We start from the raw sequence: 19,766 nt of genomic DNA on the forward strand, positions 1-19,766 counted from the left end.
ATGCATTTAATGCAACCGGTGTTCCTGAATCCAGTGTAGAAATTAAGCAGATGGGAAAGCAACTGATAAAATAGAGGATATTGTACTGCTCTGGATATTTTCCATCCCTCAGGTTTTGATTAAAACGGATCCTTATGCATCTTCTCATGCTTTTATCAGTTGCCTCTTGCAGATCTGGTTAAACAGGGAGAAACTGAGCGAGTTTAAGTGTTTTAGGACTGAAAACCGCAAAAACCCAGAGATTAAAGGAGCTAATGAAGCTGGTTGTGAATCATCTGCCACCTGCTGAGCCTGATGTAACTTCAGCCGTCCGATGTTGAATGTCTCTGATGGTTCAAACTGTGCCTACCATGACGTGGAGACATGAGAGGAGCTCCGTGTGGTCAGATCCTCACAGTTCAGACTCTTAGAGACCCACTGAGATGTTAGGAAGAGCTTCAGTCTTGAGCGGCGCAGCCTGCAGGCCTGTGCATGCTGCAGGTCCAGCAGAGGGGAGCTGATGGGTCTCCAGCAGCTCACCACAGCGACAGTGATGTTCTCTGAAGCTTGTTTGTTAGTAATAAACATGCTCCTGCAGCCATCTTCTTCTTCTCTGCTCTGGAACTCATTAGGAGTGTGAGAGTGTGCCTCCTGCTGTGAGCTGCTTTGAACTCCAGCTGCTGCAGACGCTCTGCGAATTTGGGCTTTTATCTCTGTTTCTGCTAATTTTACAGCTTTCCAACTTCTGTTGATGTTTTGAAGCTGCAAAGAGTTTAGACGGGGGGAGGGGAGAACACGGGTGGGGTGGAGGGATCCTCAGTGAAACGGGCCCTAGTGGCTGCTGGGAAAGCATTTGATGTCTCAGAAATAAAGACATGAAACTCAGAAAGTTTGTGCCTCATGTTTGGTTTTCATGTGTGAAGGTACCAAGCACCTTCCATCTTCTGGTAGCCTGCATCAGTCTAACTGCTGGAAATAAAACACCGACAGACGAAGATGGAGATTTTTACCTCATACTAGCTCATTTAAAGTTCTTTAAATTCATCATTTCAGATCAGAGGACATGAAAAGCTGCAAATCCACTTCGGTTTGACTTTGCAACACCACAGATCCGCCCTGATGGGGGATCAAAGGTTCCTCTTTGATTTTAGTTTCATGATGACAAAACTGAGTTAATGCACAAAACTGAAATGTGCAAACATTATTTCCCCAGATATATTTCAAGTTCAAAAGCATGTAAAAATGTATAGCTAAGATTAAAGGGAAAATTTTAGATGTAATCCAATGTATCCATTCCTGCTCTTGTCAGTCTTGTGAAATGTTCAGTGACGTATATTTTTACCAACTCAGAGTTATGAAACCAAAACAAAACAATAAGTGGTTTATGTTTTTACCATCTGTGCATGGGTGAAAACTTGCTAGGCAATTAAATTTAACTGTCTTCCTGCAACTGCAACCTTAACTCTTGACTAAGAGAGCCTTTTTATGTTATATATTTTAAATAAAACAAGTTGGTAACACTTTATTTGAAGGGGTGTGCATAAGACTGACATGACACTGTCATAAACATGATATAACACCTGTCATGAACATAAAGAAGTCTTTTTGAATGTTTATGACAGTTGTCATGAAGTGTCATTCGGTAAATAATGACGCTTTTAATGCAAAGTTGCTTTAAAAGGTGAAATGAAAGTCCTTTAAAAATGGCAACTTTGCATTAAATTATCATAATTTACAAAATCATGCAAAGTTGGCACTTTTAATGGACTTTTAATGCAACTTTTAGAGCAACTTTGCATTAAAAGTGTCATTATTTATGTCATTATTTACCGAATGACACTTTATGACAACTGTCATAAACATTCATAAAGACTTCTTTATGTTCATGACAGGAGTTATGTCATGTTTATGACAGTGTCATGTCAGTCTTATGCACACCGCTTCAAATAAAGTGTTACCAACAAGTTTAAAGTCACAAAAAATAAAGCTTTAGTAATAATATTATTATACCCAATAATATCTATTTATTGTTGTTTCCCTTGTTCCTTTCTCCTTTATGGTTTTAATATACACATTCATATTTTTAAAAATCAGATATTTTAATTTATAATGATGTGATATTAGTTGCCTGAGTACTAAGGCTGTTGTCCTAAATGTGATTTCATCCCCAATCGAACCGAGTTTACTAGATACCATGTGTAAAGACTCTTAAATAATAAAGAAAATAAACTAAACTTAAAGTCCAATTACACACTATGACATCAACAACCTCCAAATATCTGAAGGAAGGTACAATAAAAAGTAACCAGCAGAGAGAAATGACACTATCTTCAAAAAGCTGTCTACATTTATGAAAATTAGTTTCTGCTGGAAAATTGTTTAGCTGCGAGTTTCTTCTGCTAAAAGGAACCGGTTGGCACATTGTTGCTCCAGGGAAGGAATTACTGCAACGTCAGTGACTTGTTGTAATTAGTTAAGCTTCTTTAGATACGTTGGTGTTGAGCCATTTCAGCTGAGTAATTGTTTACTAATGTTTCCTTAAAGCTGCTCCACAACCAGTCAGTCACTTCCCTTTTTTCCTCTGTAATCATTCTTCAAAGTATTTACTTTCTCTCTGTCTTTCCTTCTTGTCAAATATTCGTTCTTGTGATTTTCTAAGTTGAATTTGTCTTTTTCTTTGTTTTCTGCTTTAAATCTGTTCTTATGATCTCTTGCCTCCTACCTGTCAAACAGACATGCAGAACAAAAATGTTTTTGTGTTGGTTTGCATTAAAGCTGTGTCTCAGGATTTGTTTTCCTCTGAGAAAAAAGTTACCCTGTCACAAATTATTGTTTTTACTTTTTTTTAAATCATTAAACTCATTTTAATATCAGACAAGTAAAACCTGATTAAATGCAAAAGGTGATGTTATAAATGATCATTTAATTTACTATAAGGTTAAAAAAAGGAAACGGATCAGAAGAAATTATGCTCCGATTGGGAAATCAATAATTGACTGTTAATAATAAGTTCACTGCAAAAACAAAAAATCTTACCAAGTATTTTTGGTCTAATTTCTAGTGTAAACATCTTATTACTCTTGAAATAACTCAAAAGTAACTTTTGGGCAAGATAAAGAAGCTTGTTTTAAGTAAACAATTAATATTGATGAAAAAAAAAGTACTTCTTCTATTTCCAGATAAATTAACTTAGAACAAATTAAATAATTTGCCAATGGAGCTAGTAATTTTTAAAATCAATTTTAAGGAATGATTTACTTAAAATGAGCCTCTATCTCTTGTTGAAAAGTTAGTTGTAAGTTAGTTTTGTCTTATTTCAAAGTGCACTAAGATATTTGCACTAGAAACTAGAACTAAAATACTTGGTAAGGTTTTGTGTTTGATCAGTTTAACGAGTCAAACTGAAATTCGATTACTGCAAGATTAATAGAACTGGTAAATCACTTTATAGATATCTCAAAAAGTAATGCATCCTGCCCCAATCTAAAGAAATATAAGTAAAGATTAACTAACTGTCTGGATTAGTTATTTTTCTATTTAACCTTCATTTTACCAGGATTAAAAAATACAAAATACTAAGTTAATTAATTTTAGATTCCCGAGAAGCAAACTGAGAAATGTTCTCTAAAAATGTGTCAGGAAGGAAACCCAGAAGGTTCGACTCTAGTCCTACAGTTTTTATCCCTGAGACTGACCATCAGAAAAATTACAAAAAAACATCTCTAAAAAATTTCCACACTAAATTTTCTGGCATCCAGCAAACAGAGAAAATTTTGGTAACTCCAACGAAGCTAAAATAAGAAAAGTTTGGTCTGATTTAACTTCAGAATGTGAGAAAAACATGCGTATGTCTGTGCCAGCTCTTGTTAACTGAGCTGTTTGCACAACCATAATAAGGTGAGGGGGCAGTTACTTCTATTTTTTACTTAAGGTAGGACTGGTTTAACAAATAAAATCTGCTGAAAAAATGAATTTGCTCAGATTCTGTTAGTCTGATTGAGAAGCAAAAACCGTAAATCTGTAAATATTATTCCACGTTACTGAAGACGTTCACCTCTGGAGTGCGATGAGGGTGAAAGGTGCACAGCTTCAGCGAACAAAGCTGTTGACTCACACAGCATTGCTGAATTGTGCAATGACAATGTTTTGGCACATTTTCCTGACATTCTGAAACGCAGGCAGAAATGACTATAAACAGATTTCCTCCTAATTGGAAGCCTGCAGACAGTAACGCGGGTTCATCCGGCTCTTCTGTACGCCGTGATGAGAGCGATGCCAGTTCTGCTGCTGAAACTTGTGGGTGTTGGGTGATGGGCCCAGATCAAAATCCCCTTATGCTGGAGGAAACCCGGCGATGGATCCCTGAAGTCATAATCAGCGACGTTCCGAGAGGAAGGTACCCGAGATTTGAAAAGCGGCCAGGCAGCACGAAATATTAAACGGCGGACGGATGAAATTCAGCCAGGTTAAAACAATAAAACATTCATGAACATGAGGCATGCAGGGATTTGTTAATGCAGGAGCACCGGTTGTATTTTTGTTGGCTTTCACATTTTATTCAAAGCAAAAATGTTATTTAAGTATGTAAACCTCAATTTAACAGTTTTGGACTTTTAACTCACTATGACCAAAGTTTCAAAGTTTTTGCTTATTTTAATTGTACACAGTTCTTTAAATGTCCTGTGAGAAAATATATATTTCCAATTTATCCATAAAAACTGGAACTTTCAATATCTAGCAAGTTACTTTCACAATTTATCATCTATTAAAAGAGTATCCTTTAGATTAATTTCACTCCCTGTTAAGACATTGGTGAAATTACCATAACTAAATATCTGTTGGAAAGCACAACATCTCCCCTTTTCAGAAACCGTTGGAATTTTCCAGATGGCGCAAAGTGTAGCAGAGTTACGGTACTGCAAATTTGTCTGGATTACTGGCGCTCCGTTCAGTCTGAAAGGCTTAAATTCCTGTAATATTAGCTTATTTTCTGCCCCATTAGCACACCTGCAGCACACTGGAAATCTTGAGCTTGAAGGACAGTAAGCGCTATGCGGAGGAGTGTGTGAGCAGCGCACACACAAGCATGATTGACAGCGCTAAAGCTTTCTTCCTGGCTCTGATTGGTTGTTTTTGACTGAGAACTGTAATTCTGCAGACACAGCGAGGAAACAGAGGAGGTTGATCTTTTCATAAACTTCCTGTTTGATATTCTAACAATTTTAACAAACATGTAAAAATAGTTTTTTTCTAAAAGCTGCCAGCTGCACTTTTAAAGTAGCACTTTATAAATTACACTTCCTCTTGTGCGTTGAATTGAAAATAGTTTCTCTTTTCACAAACAAACGTCCTCCAACTCTCTGTCATCTCAATCATTTCAGCTACAAGTGCTTATTATCTTTATCATTTATTGCTTTAATAAATTAGTCAATAAAAAATGCTTCAAGCAGTGATATTATTCAAAAACAAGCCTCTATTGTGCCAAAAGTGACTGATTTTGATTGCTATGAATGATTTGTGGGTGAGTGGGTTGGAATAAGTGGTGTTAATTTCTGTTATTTTTAACTAAGAAAACTGCTCTGAAATGCAAATTGAAACAAATTAAATAATATTCAAAGGTTCCACTTTTTTCACCTTTTTATCAGAAGACCTTGTTGCTTTGGCTCCACGTCGAGTTTAGCAGAAAAGCACTTAAATGCGTTGTTGATTTTGAAATGAAGGCCATTTTTCTCTGGCTGTGTTCTGATAATTACAGTCATGTTTCATCTTCAGAGTGACAGAACCGAACCCGTTTACTCACAGCTCTCCAGCTCCAGCGAGCAGGTCTGAGAGTCCAGAGGAAACCGACTGAAGTCCATGTTGCAGGCCGCCGTCACCGTCACTCTGCACAGACAAACAGCAGCAGAAACTCAGCCAAAATCACCAAGAAACTTTATATGCAGAAGGTAACGTCAGAATATACAAAAACAATTATATTTCTTGACCTCCCAGAATATTTTGTCAAGTCATAACCACAAATTTCACTCACAATACTACTACATTACGGTATTTTTATTGTCAATAATTGTAGTTGATTTTTCTTTTAATGCTCAAAGAGACATGAACATTTAGTAAATTTTCTATTTGACCACTTGAGTTGCACATTCTTCTGTACTGGAGTGTTTTTTTTATATATATATATAATTACAACTTTATAACATTTTATATTTTATTCTGTTTTTAGATTTTATTTTATATTTTATATTTTTGTGAGCCTATTTGCTGTTATTACCTGTCACTTTGCTGCTGTTGCACAAAAATTTCCCCATTGTGGGACAACAAAGGACATTTCTATTCTGTTCCGTTATAGTTTATTATGATTACAAAATATTTTTTGGATGTTGTCTGTTTGTTCAACTGAATTAGGACTATTTTGCACCGGTGTATCAAAACAAAGGCATCCATTTTTCTCAATCAGGTCTTTTTTGTAAAGCAGCTCAAACTCAGATGGAGAGTTTCTGTAAACAACAAATTTCAAGTCTCGCCACAGATTTTCAATTAAATTTTGGTCAGATGTGTTTCTGGCTGATGCTGTTTGTTCAGTAATGTTCTGGAAATAATCTCTGAGGCCTTGCTATTGAATATTTAGAGGTATCAAAATAAAGGGGACAGTATAAAGATGCACAGAAACATCTATTATTTAGGTTTTTTATGTTGAAAACTACATATAACTTACAATCTTACACGACTTTCACATAAGATCCCAATAGACTACACTAAAATGAAATGTCAAATGAACCGATGTGAAGCAAAGATACACAAATTTAGTTTTTATTTGTTAATTTGATACTTTTGAAGATTATTTCATCTCCCCAGTCGATCAAAATGCATCAGTTCCCGCTCAGCTGGAAACACGTTTAGTTAATAAAAGTCTCAGCAGCAACATTCAAGCAGAGTAAGAGTTATCGGACCTCCGGATGGAGTCCTGCTGTTCGTTTCTCTGAAGTTAAATCCTGACTAGATTAAATTAATATTCAGCACATTTCCACCGCGGACTGTAAACACACTCGGCTCATCGCTTTGCCACTTATTGATCTTTAACTCATCTGATTTCTGCTGCCTGTCGGGACCCGATGCACAAAACTGGGACAGATTTCCCGACACGCAGCGGGGCAGCTGGAGGCTCTGAGCGGAACCGGAGCAGCGGAGGAACCGAGCCTGAAGCGTCATCAGAGCTTCCCCTTCACACCTCGCATTTTTCCCCAGACGTCTGTCAAATTTCTCCCTCGTTCTTCACAGGTCGATAACCTGTGGATACGTTCCCATAGCAACCGTTACGATGGCAACTGCGATGCTGAATGCCGGCACTTTTCTCCTGCCAGTCCGCAGGGCGCAGCGTTATTGTTAGTTATTGTGTTTGGAAACTTCTGCAGGTTTAATGCGCTCGGTAAATTGTTAAAGTGGATCTGTGCAGCAGAAAAATGCAGGAGGGCCGTCAACAGAACAACTCCAAACTGTAAACAACAGAAGATTGTTGTTTTCTTGAATCTAAAAGGAAAAAAAAAAATTAAAACTGCAAGAATATAAAAACAAGTGATTATGGGGTGCGAGTTTAGAAAGTTACACATTAAAAAATAACATCATTACTTAGATTTATTTAGCCTGTAATAGAGAAAAAAAATGTGTACGTTTGTCAAAGGCATTATTCGAACATTTATAAAAGTCAAAGTTCCAAAGGTAAGAGAAGGTAAGCAATTCAAAGTGCAAACTAAATATAGCTTTTAAATTAAATATTTAGTTAGAGAGCTAAATATTTTGTTTGGAAAATATTTACTTTGGAAATAAATATTTTGTTTGAAAATGAAATATTCAGTATAGACTTAAACATTTAGCTCAGAGCTAAATATTTAGTTTACAAGCTAAACATTTGCAAACTAAAACTAAACACTAGTTTGTAAACTATATATTTAGTTTGCAAACTAAAGATTTAGTTAAAAAGTAAATATTTAGTTAAAAAACTAAATATTTAGCTGAAAACTAAATATTTACCCTGTAAATATATGCAAACTAAAGTTAAATACTAGTTTGTAAACTAGATATTTAGTTTGCATATTTAGTTTGCAAGTTAAACATTTAGTTAGACAGTAAATATTTATATTCCAAAGTAAACATGTCACTTGCTAGCTTATTTAGATTGCCAGCTAACTAGTTAATTTGAAAGTTAAACATTTAGCTTGCAAACTAAATATTTAGCTAGTGAATTAAAGAATTAGCTTGGAACTCTGACATTTATAAATGTATGGATAACATGGTGAAAACATGACTGAAATATTTATTTAGCCTGTCTTTATGATGGGCTAAATACAGCAAAATATTAATGTTAGTTTACAAGTTACATTGTGCAATTTAAGTATTACAAACCTAAAATAAACTTGATACATTTTGTTTAGTTAATCTAAATAGCAAAGACATTTTGACATCATAAGATATTTGGTTAAGACTTTTCACGGTAAACAAAATTCTTAAATTAATCTTAAGAGTCTTTCTCATATTTATTTTTTCTGCCTTAACAAAAACAAAAGCTTGTATTTCTTAGCCTTTTAAAGAAACATGGTGTTGTCAGAACACATTTTATTTTTCACCAGTGAAATCAGTTGTATAAATGTTCAAATGTTTTCTTCGGTTTGCAGGTTTGCTTGAGCAGAAATGGAGGAACATCTTTGCAATCAAGAATCCTCAACATTTTACATAAATAACTTTTTATGGACTCGACTTAAACTGATCAACTTGAACGAGGTTACGTTCCCCTGAAATCTTTTATTAAACATGGTGATTTGTGCTGGAGTGGACGGATCTGGGAAGAGTTTGTGTCTGGAATCCTGTGATTTCATTTGTGAAGTGCAGCTTCACGTTTCATTTCTGGACCTTTTCTCTGAGGATCCTCTGCCTGAGAAGACGGTTCCTCCTGCAGGGCTGCCTCAAGACGTTTCTGCACACTAATTACCTCAGGTTTTCTGAATCATTCTTCCTTTAAAACTGCAGACACTCAAATATGTCCTTTATCGCTATTTCACACAGAAATATTTCTCAGTGCTCATCCATATCTCCGAAAGCCTAAACCTTTGTAGACCTTTCGTTTTATGTTTAGTCCTAACTTCCTGTGGCGAAACTACCACTCGGTTTCACCTCCGCTCTATAAACCTGACTTTCTCTTTTCTCTTTCTTTATGTTAGAGAACATGGGTGAAGAAACAGAATCATAAAGTGAGCAGACAGGGAGGAAGCTGAGGAGAAGCTTATAGCAGTTTTAGGTTAAAAAGAAATTTTCCAATCTTTGAACATCAGAGTTCAATCCAACACATGAAAATAGAAACAAATTATGGCAGATAAATTAAAAACTTAAAGGCTTTAGTCAGAGAAGCAGCCAAGAGGCCCATGAATATAAGCTATTTTTAAGTCATTTTAAAAATAGCTTATATTTTAAATATAGATGTATTAACAAAAGCAGGATTTTTACATTTTTTTAATTATTTTCCTGCAATATTTCCATTAAATTTCTACAAAGAATTACATTAAAAGAACGAATGATATTCTTATAGATCTGTTGTTCTTGTTATAGGTTGGAATCTATGTGTTTTTATTTATTTTTTACACCATTTATATCCTGCAAAAAATAAATAAATACATACATAAACAGCCATCCTCTTTTTGCAAAATATTATGTTCATGTTTATTTTAAATCCTAAAAACAGTGCTAAAATGGTGGGTCTTTAAAAATTGCAACTTTCCTGAATTAGATATTTGCCTACATTTATAAGATGTTAAAAAAACAGTCATATGACAGTTGTGACCCTAAAAAAGTTTTTTTTGTTTATTTGCCTGACCTGAGGACAAAATGGCTCTTTGGATTGTAAAGGTTTCCAACTCATGGCCTAGACAAAGTCCATACATAAAACAGAATCTGTTCCTTCCAAACTATCTGAATATTTTTTTAAAGAACAGAAAATTTCAGACAATTATGTGCTAAATTTGTAGACTCAGACCAGAATCCCAGCAGCTGTAGCAAAAGGCGTCGCTACAAAGTATTAACTTATGGGGGATTGATACAAACATGCCACACTTTTCAGTTTTTGTGTTTAAAAAAAAAAAAAGAAAGTTAACTCATGCATCCCATTCACAAATGCACAACTTTGTGTTTGTCTGTCACATTAATAAAAATACAGCTTGTGGCTGAAAGATGAACAAACCTGGAATGGTTCCAGGGTATTAATATTTTTACAGTTTTCTAGTTTTTCTGTAATCTAATAAAACTTCAACAAGGCAGCTTGGAAATGTTTTACTTGTGTTCAGAAAAGCCTTTCAAGGTACTCAATGTTAACACAGAAAGCTTTGAGCATCTATTCACACAAAATTGATTCTGTTCAGAATCACTCACATCAAATGTTGGATCAACAAATAGTTTCTTTTTTACTTCTTTGCCTTGTTGTATAAGCTAAGCTGCCACTAAAGGCTTTCAACGTTTATGAGCAAATCACTCATTCGAGCCCAGAGGGAAACATTTCCAACTCTACATCATCTTCACCCTCCAGCCAAATCTTCAGCTACAAACTTTTGCTTCATAACTTCCTTCATTCTTTGTGGCAAAGATTCAATGAGATGTCTGACACCAGCCTCGGAGGTTTCAGTTCATGCCAACACAGAAACAGTGGCTGCAGATTTGTTGGCTGTACATCCATCATGGGGAGCTGCTGTTCCATCCCAAAGGTTTCCTGTTGGATTTATATCTGGTGACGGTGGAGGTCTAATTAGGCAGGTTGGCTGTTTCTGAAACACTCTACAGTTTCTACAGCAGCTCAACAATTAAAGGTTTCTATGTCCAACTTTAGCAAGTCATCTTTTAATGTTTTGAGTCGCTTCCATGTGATTGGCTTATTTACAATTTCTGTTAAAGTAATTTTAATATTTAACACCCAGACGTTTTTTTTGTTTACAAATTAATGATTTTTGGTGTCTGGAAAATAAACCATATTTAAAACCTTCAAAGTGTAATGCCGTTACCTAGCAACCCAGCACATTTGGTGAGCTCGTTTTACCACTGTACAATGGCTGCTGGAAAAAACAAGTGTTTTGTTGCTGACTTACAGTCCAGAAACCACTTGTTGCATTCTTGTAGGTTGTGCACGAGGCTCTACTTCTGCTTTTCAAACATGTACGATTGTATAATTGCACATGTCTTTGCAGCCGTTTTCACATGCGATTGTAAACACTCAGTTGTGGACGTGGCCAGCAGCAGCTTATTTGGATTTAAAGTGACAGAGCCCTAAAACATCTATTAGCAGAACTGATCAGACTAAAATATTATCTTGAATTTGTGCAAAAAATGAAATGAACACATTTTATATAACCCACAGACCTATCCTAACCTCTTCAAGGATGCATAATAGGCTGTCTTTAAACATTTCAACAGGTGTTCATAATAAAGTGGAATAAATATAAGCATAATTTTCTCCAGCCTTTAAATTAACGAGTTTAACAAAAACCTAAAAACAAAGATTAAGCAAACAGCTCCCCTCCTCCACTCAGAGGATTGTTTTCTTTGTCTAATAAAACCATTCACCCATCAGAAACAACCTCTCTAATGATTTTCATATATGTCTAATAATATAAGTTACCAGACATATTCTGTGCACTGCTGGAGCGAGTTAATGTTAAAGCTTGTTAAAACCTGATAGGAGAAACTGAAGCCATAACTCCGAACACGTCTGAGCCGCGACGTGACTCGCCTCCTCGTCTGCAGATGTTTCATGTTGCTGAAATATTAAACAGAAGCTTTGTTTGCTGCAGACGTTCAGAGGGAACAAGTAAACTTTTCAGGGTTGCAGCTCGTTTATAACACTTTCTAAACTACAGAAATACAACCTGTTTTGTTGTGACATCTGCCGCATTATTTCATTCATTAAAATCTGAATATTAATCTGCAGTCCTGGTTCATGTCGCACTAAAAACACCCACAGCTGCTCTGAGATCCAAAGAGGAAGCAGATGTTAGTTACAGCAAGTTATCAAATTAAAGTGAAATCTTCTGCTCGCCATGAACTCTGAGAAATGTTAGTTTGCTTCTGCAACAAGTTCCCAGAGAGTAAGTGGGTTTTAATCATGTAGCACTGCTTTGTTTCGCTTCCATCTGCCAATTATTTAATGATTTTTTTTTAGAAAGTTGAGAATGAGAAACAGCTCATGCACAAACATCTTCTGATAACAGCTCAAGATGAGACCCAGAACATCTCAAATGTGATTAAATAAGAAGCTGGAAAGTCTTGCTGAACATCAACAGCTTAGCTTGATTTTACCTTCTTTTAAAAAAACATGAAATCTGAATGTTAGATGAGTAAAATCTTCACTCTTTTCAGCGGTCTCTGTGGTTTCTACCCGTCTACATCAGATGAAAAATATCATCCAGCCAAAACATGTTCAGTCTCTTGGAGAAATACAGCAAATTTTCTGCAGGAAAATTTTAAAGATTTATTTTCATTCTGGCAGCATGCCTTGCTTACGTGGTGGATGGAGTGAGAGTGCACATGAAAAGCTCAGAAATAAGGAGGAAAAAACATTTCCAGTGCAGACTAAAAGCAAAGAAGAATCACGAAAGCTCTAAGATTGGAAAAAGTTTCTTAATTTCCTGCAATCTCAGAAAATTAGCCTCATTTTGATGGGTCCTGTGAGTCATGAAGGCGTATTGAGGTTGTAGATCCAACCAGCCATATGTTACTGACGTTTGGTGCAGGAAACCTTAAATCTGGACCAAAAATCAAAATCAACAACAGAAGAGTCTAGAAATGTTATCTGAAACCAAAGCAAATACATTTAAAGTAATAAATATAGCATATTTATGCTAGAAATGTTATGACAATTAAAACAAGTCTCTTCCACTGTTACTTTATGAACCAGAAGTTTATGTACCACTCATTTAAAACACTCAAACTACAAAACACTACATATAGCTTTGACAAACTGCAAGAAGAAATCAAATATGCAAAGAAGAAATTGTATGCAGAAAATGAGATTACAGATGTGAAGAAGTCTGTTAAATGGCTAAATGATATAAAAAGAAACTTTCAAGAATCTGGTAATGAACAAAGGAAACTGTTAGCTTTTTACCACAAAAGAAGCTCAAACAAACCAAAAACCAAAAGAAAAATAAATACTGAACTAAGAGAAATACATTTTAGTATGAGGAACAAAACAAAGATAAATAAGAGATGAAACATAAAGGAAAGGCAACACCTAAACAACAATAAACAGACAAATTAACCAAATATGGTCAAACTAGAAGAATGTAAACAACCCACTAGAAACTGATCAAACGCAAACAAAAACCAAAAACTCAGGGAAAGGGACAACTGAACAGGTTTTAAATGATTTTTTTTCCATTGTGATGTTTCTCAGACTTTCGTGGAAATATGTGTCCATGCCCAGGTTTTTTATTTCTGCAGGCAAATTGAAACATTTATATTTACAATAAAGATCTAATAGAAATATCTACCTTACTTTTTTACCTCTGAATGAAGAGGTAATGAAATAAAATAAACTGAAGAATGGACACAAAACAAACATCTTCAGTTTAAATGAAAAATAAATGTTTAAATGCCCCCGGATGAAGGAAACTATTAAAGGAAATGGAGAAACAGTGTTGCGCAGAAATGAACAGGAGCAACTACAGAAGAACTTAACCAAGCAAAGGTAGAAGTTGTTTGTTGTGTGAACATTGTGTCAAATTTGTGTAATCTGATTTACTTTCCAGTTATGAGCAGCTAAACTTTGAGCAAAACTCCTCCACAAATCCACTTTCTGATCTCCAAATTAAAACCCTGAGATGTCACTGACCTTAAGCTGTAGAGGACATGTCCGTCCGGAAACACACGCAGCATAATGTTGTCTGTCGTCGTGTCGTGGATGAAGGACCTCTTGGAGTGGACGAAGAAGACGTCCGGGACCCAGATCTTCTTCACCAAGCGGCCATCGAAGGTCATGCTCTTGTTTGTGCTGCTGGAGAACGACAGGCGCTCGTCCTTCCAGTAGTGTCGGAGGTACAGCGTCATGGTGAAGTCCTGGTGGGACCACAGGGTGGGTTGAAACGTGAGCAACAATGTCCCAGAACTTATTGCGATAAATGATAATATTGTTGTTTTGCGACCATTTTCTAGCAATTTAATATCAATAGTAGCATAATAATGCAAGAACACATTCTCAGTTATCAATAAACTTTAAATTCTAATGAACATTTAATCAATGGAACTGGAAGACATTTGAAATAAACAAAATAAGTAAAGAAAACAACAGAAACAACAAATAAAATGAATCATGAAGATACAAAAGTATTTTTCAAAAAAAGGGATAGATGAGACAAAAGCACCAGACTGAAGACTTTAATCATTCAGTTTTTGGTAAAAAGAGAAAAACGATAAATCAAGGAAATGAAAATTATTAAGTTTCTTTTCATTTATCATGTGATTAAGTGATTTATTGTATAATATCTAACAAAAACAACTCATACCATGTCAACTTCAGAGATGCTGTCTAAGCTCTCCACCTGAACGTCCACACCGACAGGGATCGCAGGACCTGCAGAGGGCAAAAGGTCACAATGTCAACAATATAAATGAAAAATACTTGAGCTGATGGATTGGTGCTCCAGATTACAGTGGGTTTAGTTTAGTTGGCATCATTTCTGTAAGGCTGAAAGTGATGGTGGAGGCACAGAAACCTCCAGTAGTTCTCAGACATTCTGCATTTTCTGACAATTTAAATTAAATGAACTAAACTTTTTTAGCTTTTGTCGTCAAGTTCTTTGACGCTACGACGAGAGCAGCAGAGCAGAGACAGGTTTTTTGGCGTGAATAGACAGGTTTGTGAAAGGACAGTGAATATTTGAAAGACAGCAGAAGTTTTGAGTTCAAGCATTCAAAGTTTTGAGAACAAAAGACATGAAATCCTGCTTTCAGGCTGAAAATGTGTGCTGTCGAATTATGGCAGAAAAATTCCCCCTTACAAGTCAGAGGTCAAGGTCACATCTAGGCCTCTCATTATAACAGTAAATTGTTCCAGAAGTTCTTGCAATACACGATAATATTGTTGTTTTGAGACCATTTTCAAGTAAAATATGGTAATAATGGCATAAAAATACCAGAACACATCCTCAAGGATCAATAAACCTTAAATTCTGATGAACATTTAAAATTGGAAGTGGAAGACAATTTAAATATCCCAAATAAATAAACAAAACAACGAAAATGTACCAATGAATTTGGCTCTGTGGTGCTGCAACTAAGACCAGGTCTCAGAAAAACACTGAAAGACGACTCCTGTGTTTCTTCCTGTCTAAATCCAACAAGAACAATGTTGTGAGAAGTTGGATGAGAATGTTTTTAGACTACACGGCTGACTGTAGGAGGCGATTACGGTGCTTTTGCCAAGAAGCGGGGTAATCGCCTCCTAAACATTGTCGGACACATTTAAGAGTTGTGATGATCCTCAGACGTCTTATAGTGCCTCTTATAACAGACTCTGCAGTTAGAAAACACTGGAGAAATGCAGGGTAATCAGTGCAGACATGCGTTTTAGGTGATTTGTTCTCTTCCTCAAGCTTTCCAGAACATTTATCTAGAAAGCCTCAGAGCATCAGTCACAGCAGGCTTCGGAAATCCTCATGTACCTGAAACAATAGATTACGAAACAAACAATGAGTGTAAAAAGGCCAGCAGTCCTTCAAACAAAGAGAAACATTCAGTCTGATTAGCGCTGAAGTTCTTTCAGAACGCAAATCTTGCTCAGACATGCTGGATGTGGCGCTACCGCCACTTTCTGGGTCCCAGTCTCATTTTTCTGTCTGCTCTGGAGTTTGCGGGGTGACAGCTGTGGGATGGTGGAACAGATTGGTGCTAATCTGAGCTGTAAACAGAACGAACCGCCTCCAGCTTAAATCTGCAGCCGCTGGGCCTGGCATGCCGCCTGGCAGAGCTGCGATCAGCCACACCGGCTGAAGCTGACAGTCTCTGCAAAGCAGACTGTTTCTGGATGAGAAAGACCCGTCGACATCCATCACCGAGAAAAACTGTTTCAGCTGCACAAACAGGAGGGGAAAGACAAGGCTGAAGTGTTTTACAGCCACACTGAAGAGCTCCTCTGTCTGCTATTAGCTCGTCCCCTCAAGTCATTACTCTCACTGTTAACCGTTTTAATCTGAACTGGAGTGATCAATGACAGCATGATTGTTTCATTTGATGTTCAGAGTTTGACTCGATAATGTAATTAAATCTTCACAGAGTTCAGGCTGGAGCTGCAGCTGTCTCGCATCATTTCTAAAATGAGCCTCTAACGGCAGATAAAAATAGGAGGGAATTTGTGCATTTCAGTGATGCTTTCATGGCCCTCTAACCTTTTTATGAATACTAAGAGATTAGAAAATGCTCAGTGGCAGCGCTCCCACAGAGAGTGTGACTGATGGCTCCGCTGAGTGTTTCTGAATAAATACTAAAAGCAGGAAAACAGAGAGTCTGTGATAGGGTGGTCGGAGCGTAGAGAATAAACTGTCAGATGATCGGTATGAGACACAGATCTAACTTTTATTACAGAAACGTTGAAATATTTTTGTTCACAGCACAGCTGCAATGTTTCTGTCCCAATGTTAGCTATTTTTATTGCTTATTGCAGTTAGGAAAGGGATCAAAATGAGGTTTTAAAAGCCAGAGTAGGTTTGCTGGAGGTTAGGAAATCTGAAATGGGGTAAATCTGTTGATTTGCCATTGTGATGGTGTGAAATTCTGCCAGCCTGTGAGGACAAGACGGGAATCTAAATGTAGAACCAGGAGAAAGACGCAGGTTCACATGAGGGTGACGTACTGAACAGAAAGTCAACAAACAAAGTGGGATAAGATGATCAGATGGGCAAAAATTCTAAGGGTGAATTCACACCAACCCTGTTTGGTTCACTTTAATTGGACTCTAGTTTTGTTTATGGAGGTGTGAATGCGTAACCAAACTCTGATCTGGACCAAAAAAGCAAACTCTGGTCTGCCTAAAAACCTAGGTCTTGGTTTGGTTGAAGTGAACTCTGGTGCAGTTCGAATTCATATGTGAATGCCAAGTAGACACCGCTGCAAACGCAGAAAGATGACTGCAGGGCATTCTGGGTAAATACAACCAAAGCAAACACAGGAGTCTAGCAGTAGCTGGAGAAATGGCTGGAGAATGGAGACAAAAGAGAAATCCTTCAACCACAAAACTCTGACACTACGCCATTTTTGTTTAAATTTTGCAAAGGAGAAAGTTGCAGTCATGTTTTCTTCTGAGGTTTTCTGTCAATAGTTCTTGTCACAGTGCCACCACAGGCAAGGAGGGGAACAGGTTTGGATCACTTGACAGTGCAGTGTTAAACCAATTCAATTAATATTCAAACATACTTTATCAAAGAGAAAAATAACCACACAACCTGAAAATTTAACAAATATTGCATTTTTTTCCCCAATCAAACAGAGTTTACCAAACTATCTCACAGCCGTAACTCGGACGTGGTGAACACGGTTTGCTGACGTTCAAGTTCAGCTTCTGGACATGTAACACGGCATCATTAGTTTTATCAAACGCTTTGCTCTGAGTATTTTAGAAACTGCTGGTCTTCTGGGATTTTAACAAACAACCGTCTCCCAGGTTCATAGAGAATGATCAAAAACGAGAGAATATCCAGAGAGCCGCAGGTGTGAGGCCAAAAATGTGCTATTGATGTCAGAGGTCAGAGGAGAATTCAGGCAGGCTGGTTCGAATTGATGAAAGAAAAAAAGTAGCTTAGATAACTACTTGTTACAAAAACTGCAGACAGACATGAACACCTGAGGCTACAATTCACAGGCTCGACAAGATTGCAGAATAAGGGGTTGGAAAAATGCTATGTGGTCCAATGGCTCTTGATTTCAACGGCAGCAGCATATGAACGAGCGCGTCCATTTTGCCTGCATCAGTAGTTCAGACCGGTGGTGGTAAAATGGTGTAGAGATATATTCTTGTTCAATTGAGCAAAACCTCCCTGAATATTCCTGACTATTTCTGTCTTTATGATCACAGAGTTTTGGTGACTGCTTCCTGCAGGATGTCAGAAAGCTCAAACAATCTCAAACTGGTTTCTTTACTTTGATAATGAGTCACCAAATATAGGACAAATGAGTGTGTTATAAAGGACAAAAAATCTCTGAGGAAGGGCAGCTTTTTGAATTTATGCAAGGATTTATGCAGTTCTGAATACAAAAAGGGATGCTAAAAAAATGTGCCTATTAAAGTGCCTGACAATCAGGAGCCATTGATTAGAGAGGGAAACGGGTAAAGCAAAAACAAGAAACTACATTATTAAATTTCAACTAAAAAAAACAGATTTAGACATGTTCACAGTTTCACAGTTGTTCAAATTATAAGAGCTTTACGTTAATCAGATATTTTATTATTTTAACTTCATTCTGGTGAATGCTTCTGATATTAAAAAACAGCTTTAATGACGTGCAAAACACATTTAATGGATCGATCAGAGCAGAGCACACATGACGTGAGTCACAACTCAGATCTGGGAATGACGTCACTCCGATCCTGACTGGGGTCCAGCTGCAGGTTCTGGATGATGCTCAGGAGTCTGGATGTGTTTACAAATATTTAGACACCAAACAAATAGTTAAACTTTGCACTTAAGGACCAAAACAGCAGCGCAGATAAGCAGAAAAATAGCATCACGGTTTCTGCAAAACATGAAACACATTTATCTAGCTAAACCAAGCAAAATATCACAATGTTTCTCCGGCTTTAATCATTATATTAGCATCATAATTAAAGACAGAAGGGACTGAAGACAGTTAAGGTAGAGAAAGTAGTGAAGAATGAAAACAACAGTAACTTAACCAAATGAAATCTGTGCAACTCTGATTAAATTTGTAATAAATAACAGGGAGATGCTCACGTAGGCTCAAATGAGAGCTCTGATAAATCTCTGCAGAAGCACAGAGCCGAAAGTCGACTGGATATTCTGTCACCAGCAGAAAAATGCCCCGGTTTCTGCCTCCAGCTCCGTAATCAGCAGCTGATTATATCTCCAATTTTTACACAGCTGCTAATATCCACTTGGGAAGATGAGGGAGCAATTCCAGGCATGATTTCCCCCATAACGTTAATTGTTTCGACCTCTTTAGGACCCGGGTGGTTAGGCTGAACATTTACCTTTCAAACACAACACTGATTACTGATACGGGACACACAAGGCCTTTTTTAAACCCTGATTGCGACTAACTTGGTTCTGCTCTCCACAGGTTTGCTGCCACCTTTTGCTGTGTAGATTATTTTTACTTGCACATTAACATATATTCACATTAATCCTGCTTATACCACTGATTTCACGCTTCATATTGAAGGTTTTAACCGTAATCAGTGTTTTACAAATGTTTATTTCAGAATACATTTTGTGTCTGCCTTTTTGACTGAATTTTAAGTCAATAATACTGTCAAGATTATTGTGATTATTGAATGCTGAAGAGTTTTGTTGTTTATTTAAATGTCTGCTGAATTTTTTCTCTTAGACATTCATGTTGACTGACCTTAGTATAAGTATTTGCCTCTTCTGTCACAATTCAGTGCTTTAGATCACCAAATAACTTTTAATGTAAATAGAAAACACCCAGTGAATTTAACATTGTGGAGGAATTTTGACCAAACTAGTTTTAATTCTGACACATTGGAAAGTTTTCAAGCTTGAATAAAACGTTTTAGATCATTTTTAGAT

At 36.7% G+C, this 19,766-nt stretch overlaps 1 protein-coding gene across 1 annotated transcript in view; it reads right to left on the minus strand.

Moving 5' to 3' along the window:
* LOC106951686 (gamma-aminobutyric acid receptor subunit rho-2-like) overlaps positions 1 to 19,766 on the minus strand; it is a 39,871-nt gene that overhangs the window by 7,167 nt on the left and 12,938 nt on the right. The window contains exons 3-5 of the mRNA XM_015039351.1: positions 14,511 to 14,578; positions 13,841 to 14,064; positions 5,780 to 5,862 (exon numbers count right to left, since the gene is read on the minus strand). Of these exons, the coding sequence (XP_014894837.1) occupies positions 5,780 to 5,862; positions 13,841 to 14,064; positions 14,511 to 14,578 (375 nt within the window). The remainder of the gene's footprint in view (positions 1 to 5,779; positions 5,863 to 13,840; positions 14,065 to 14,510; positions 14,579 to 19,766) is intronic.

The sequence above is a fragment of the Poecilia latipinna genome, unplaced genomic scaffold (genome assembly GCF_001443285.1).
Source record: "Poecilia latipinna isolate Pla-1442-1.1 unplaced genomic scaffold, P_latipinna-1.0 Scaffold468, whole genome shotgun sequence".
In the NCBI taxonomy this organism is placed as follows: Eukaryota; Metazoa; Chordata; class Actinopteri; order Cyprinodontiformes; family Poeciliidae; genus Poecilia; species Poecilia latipinna.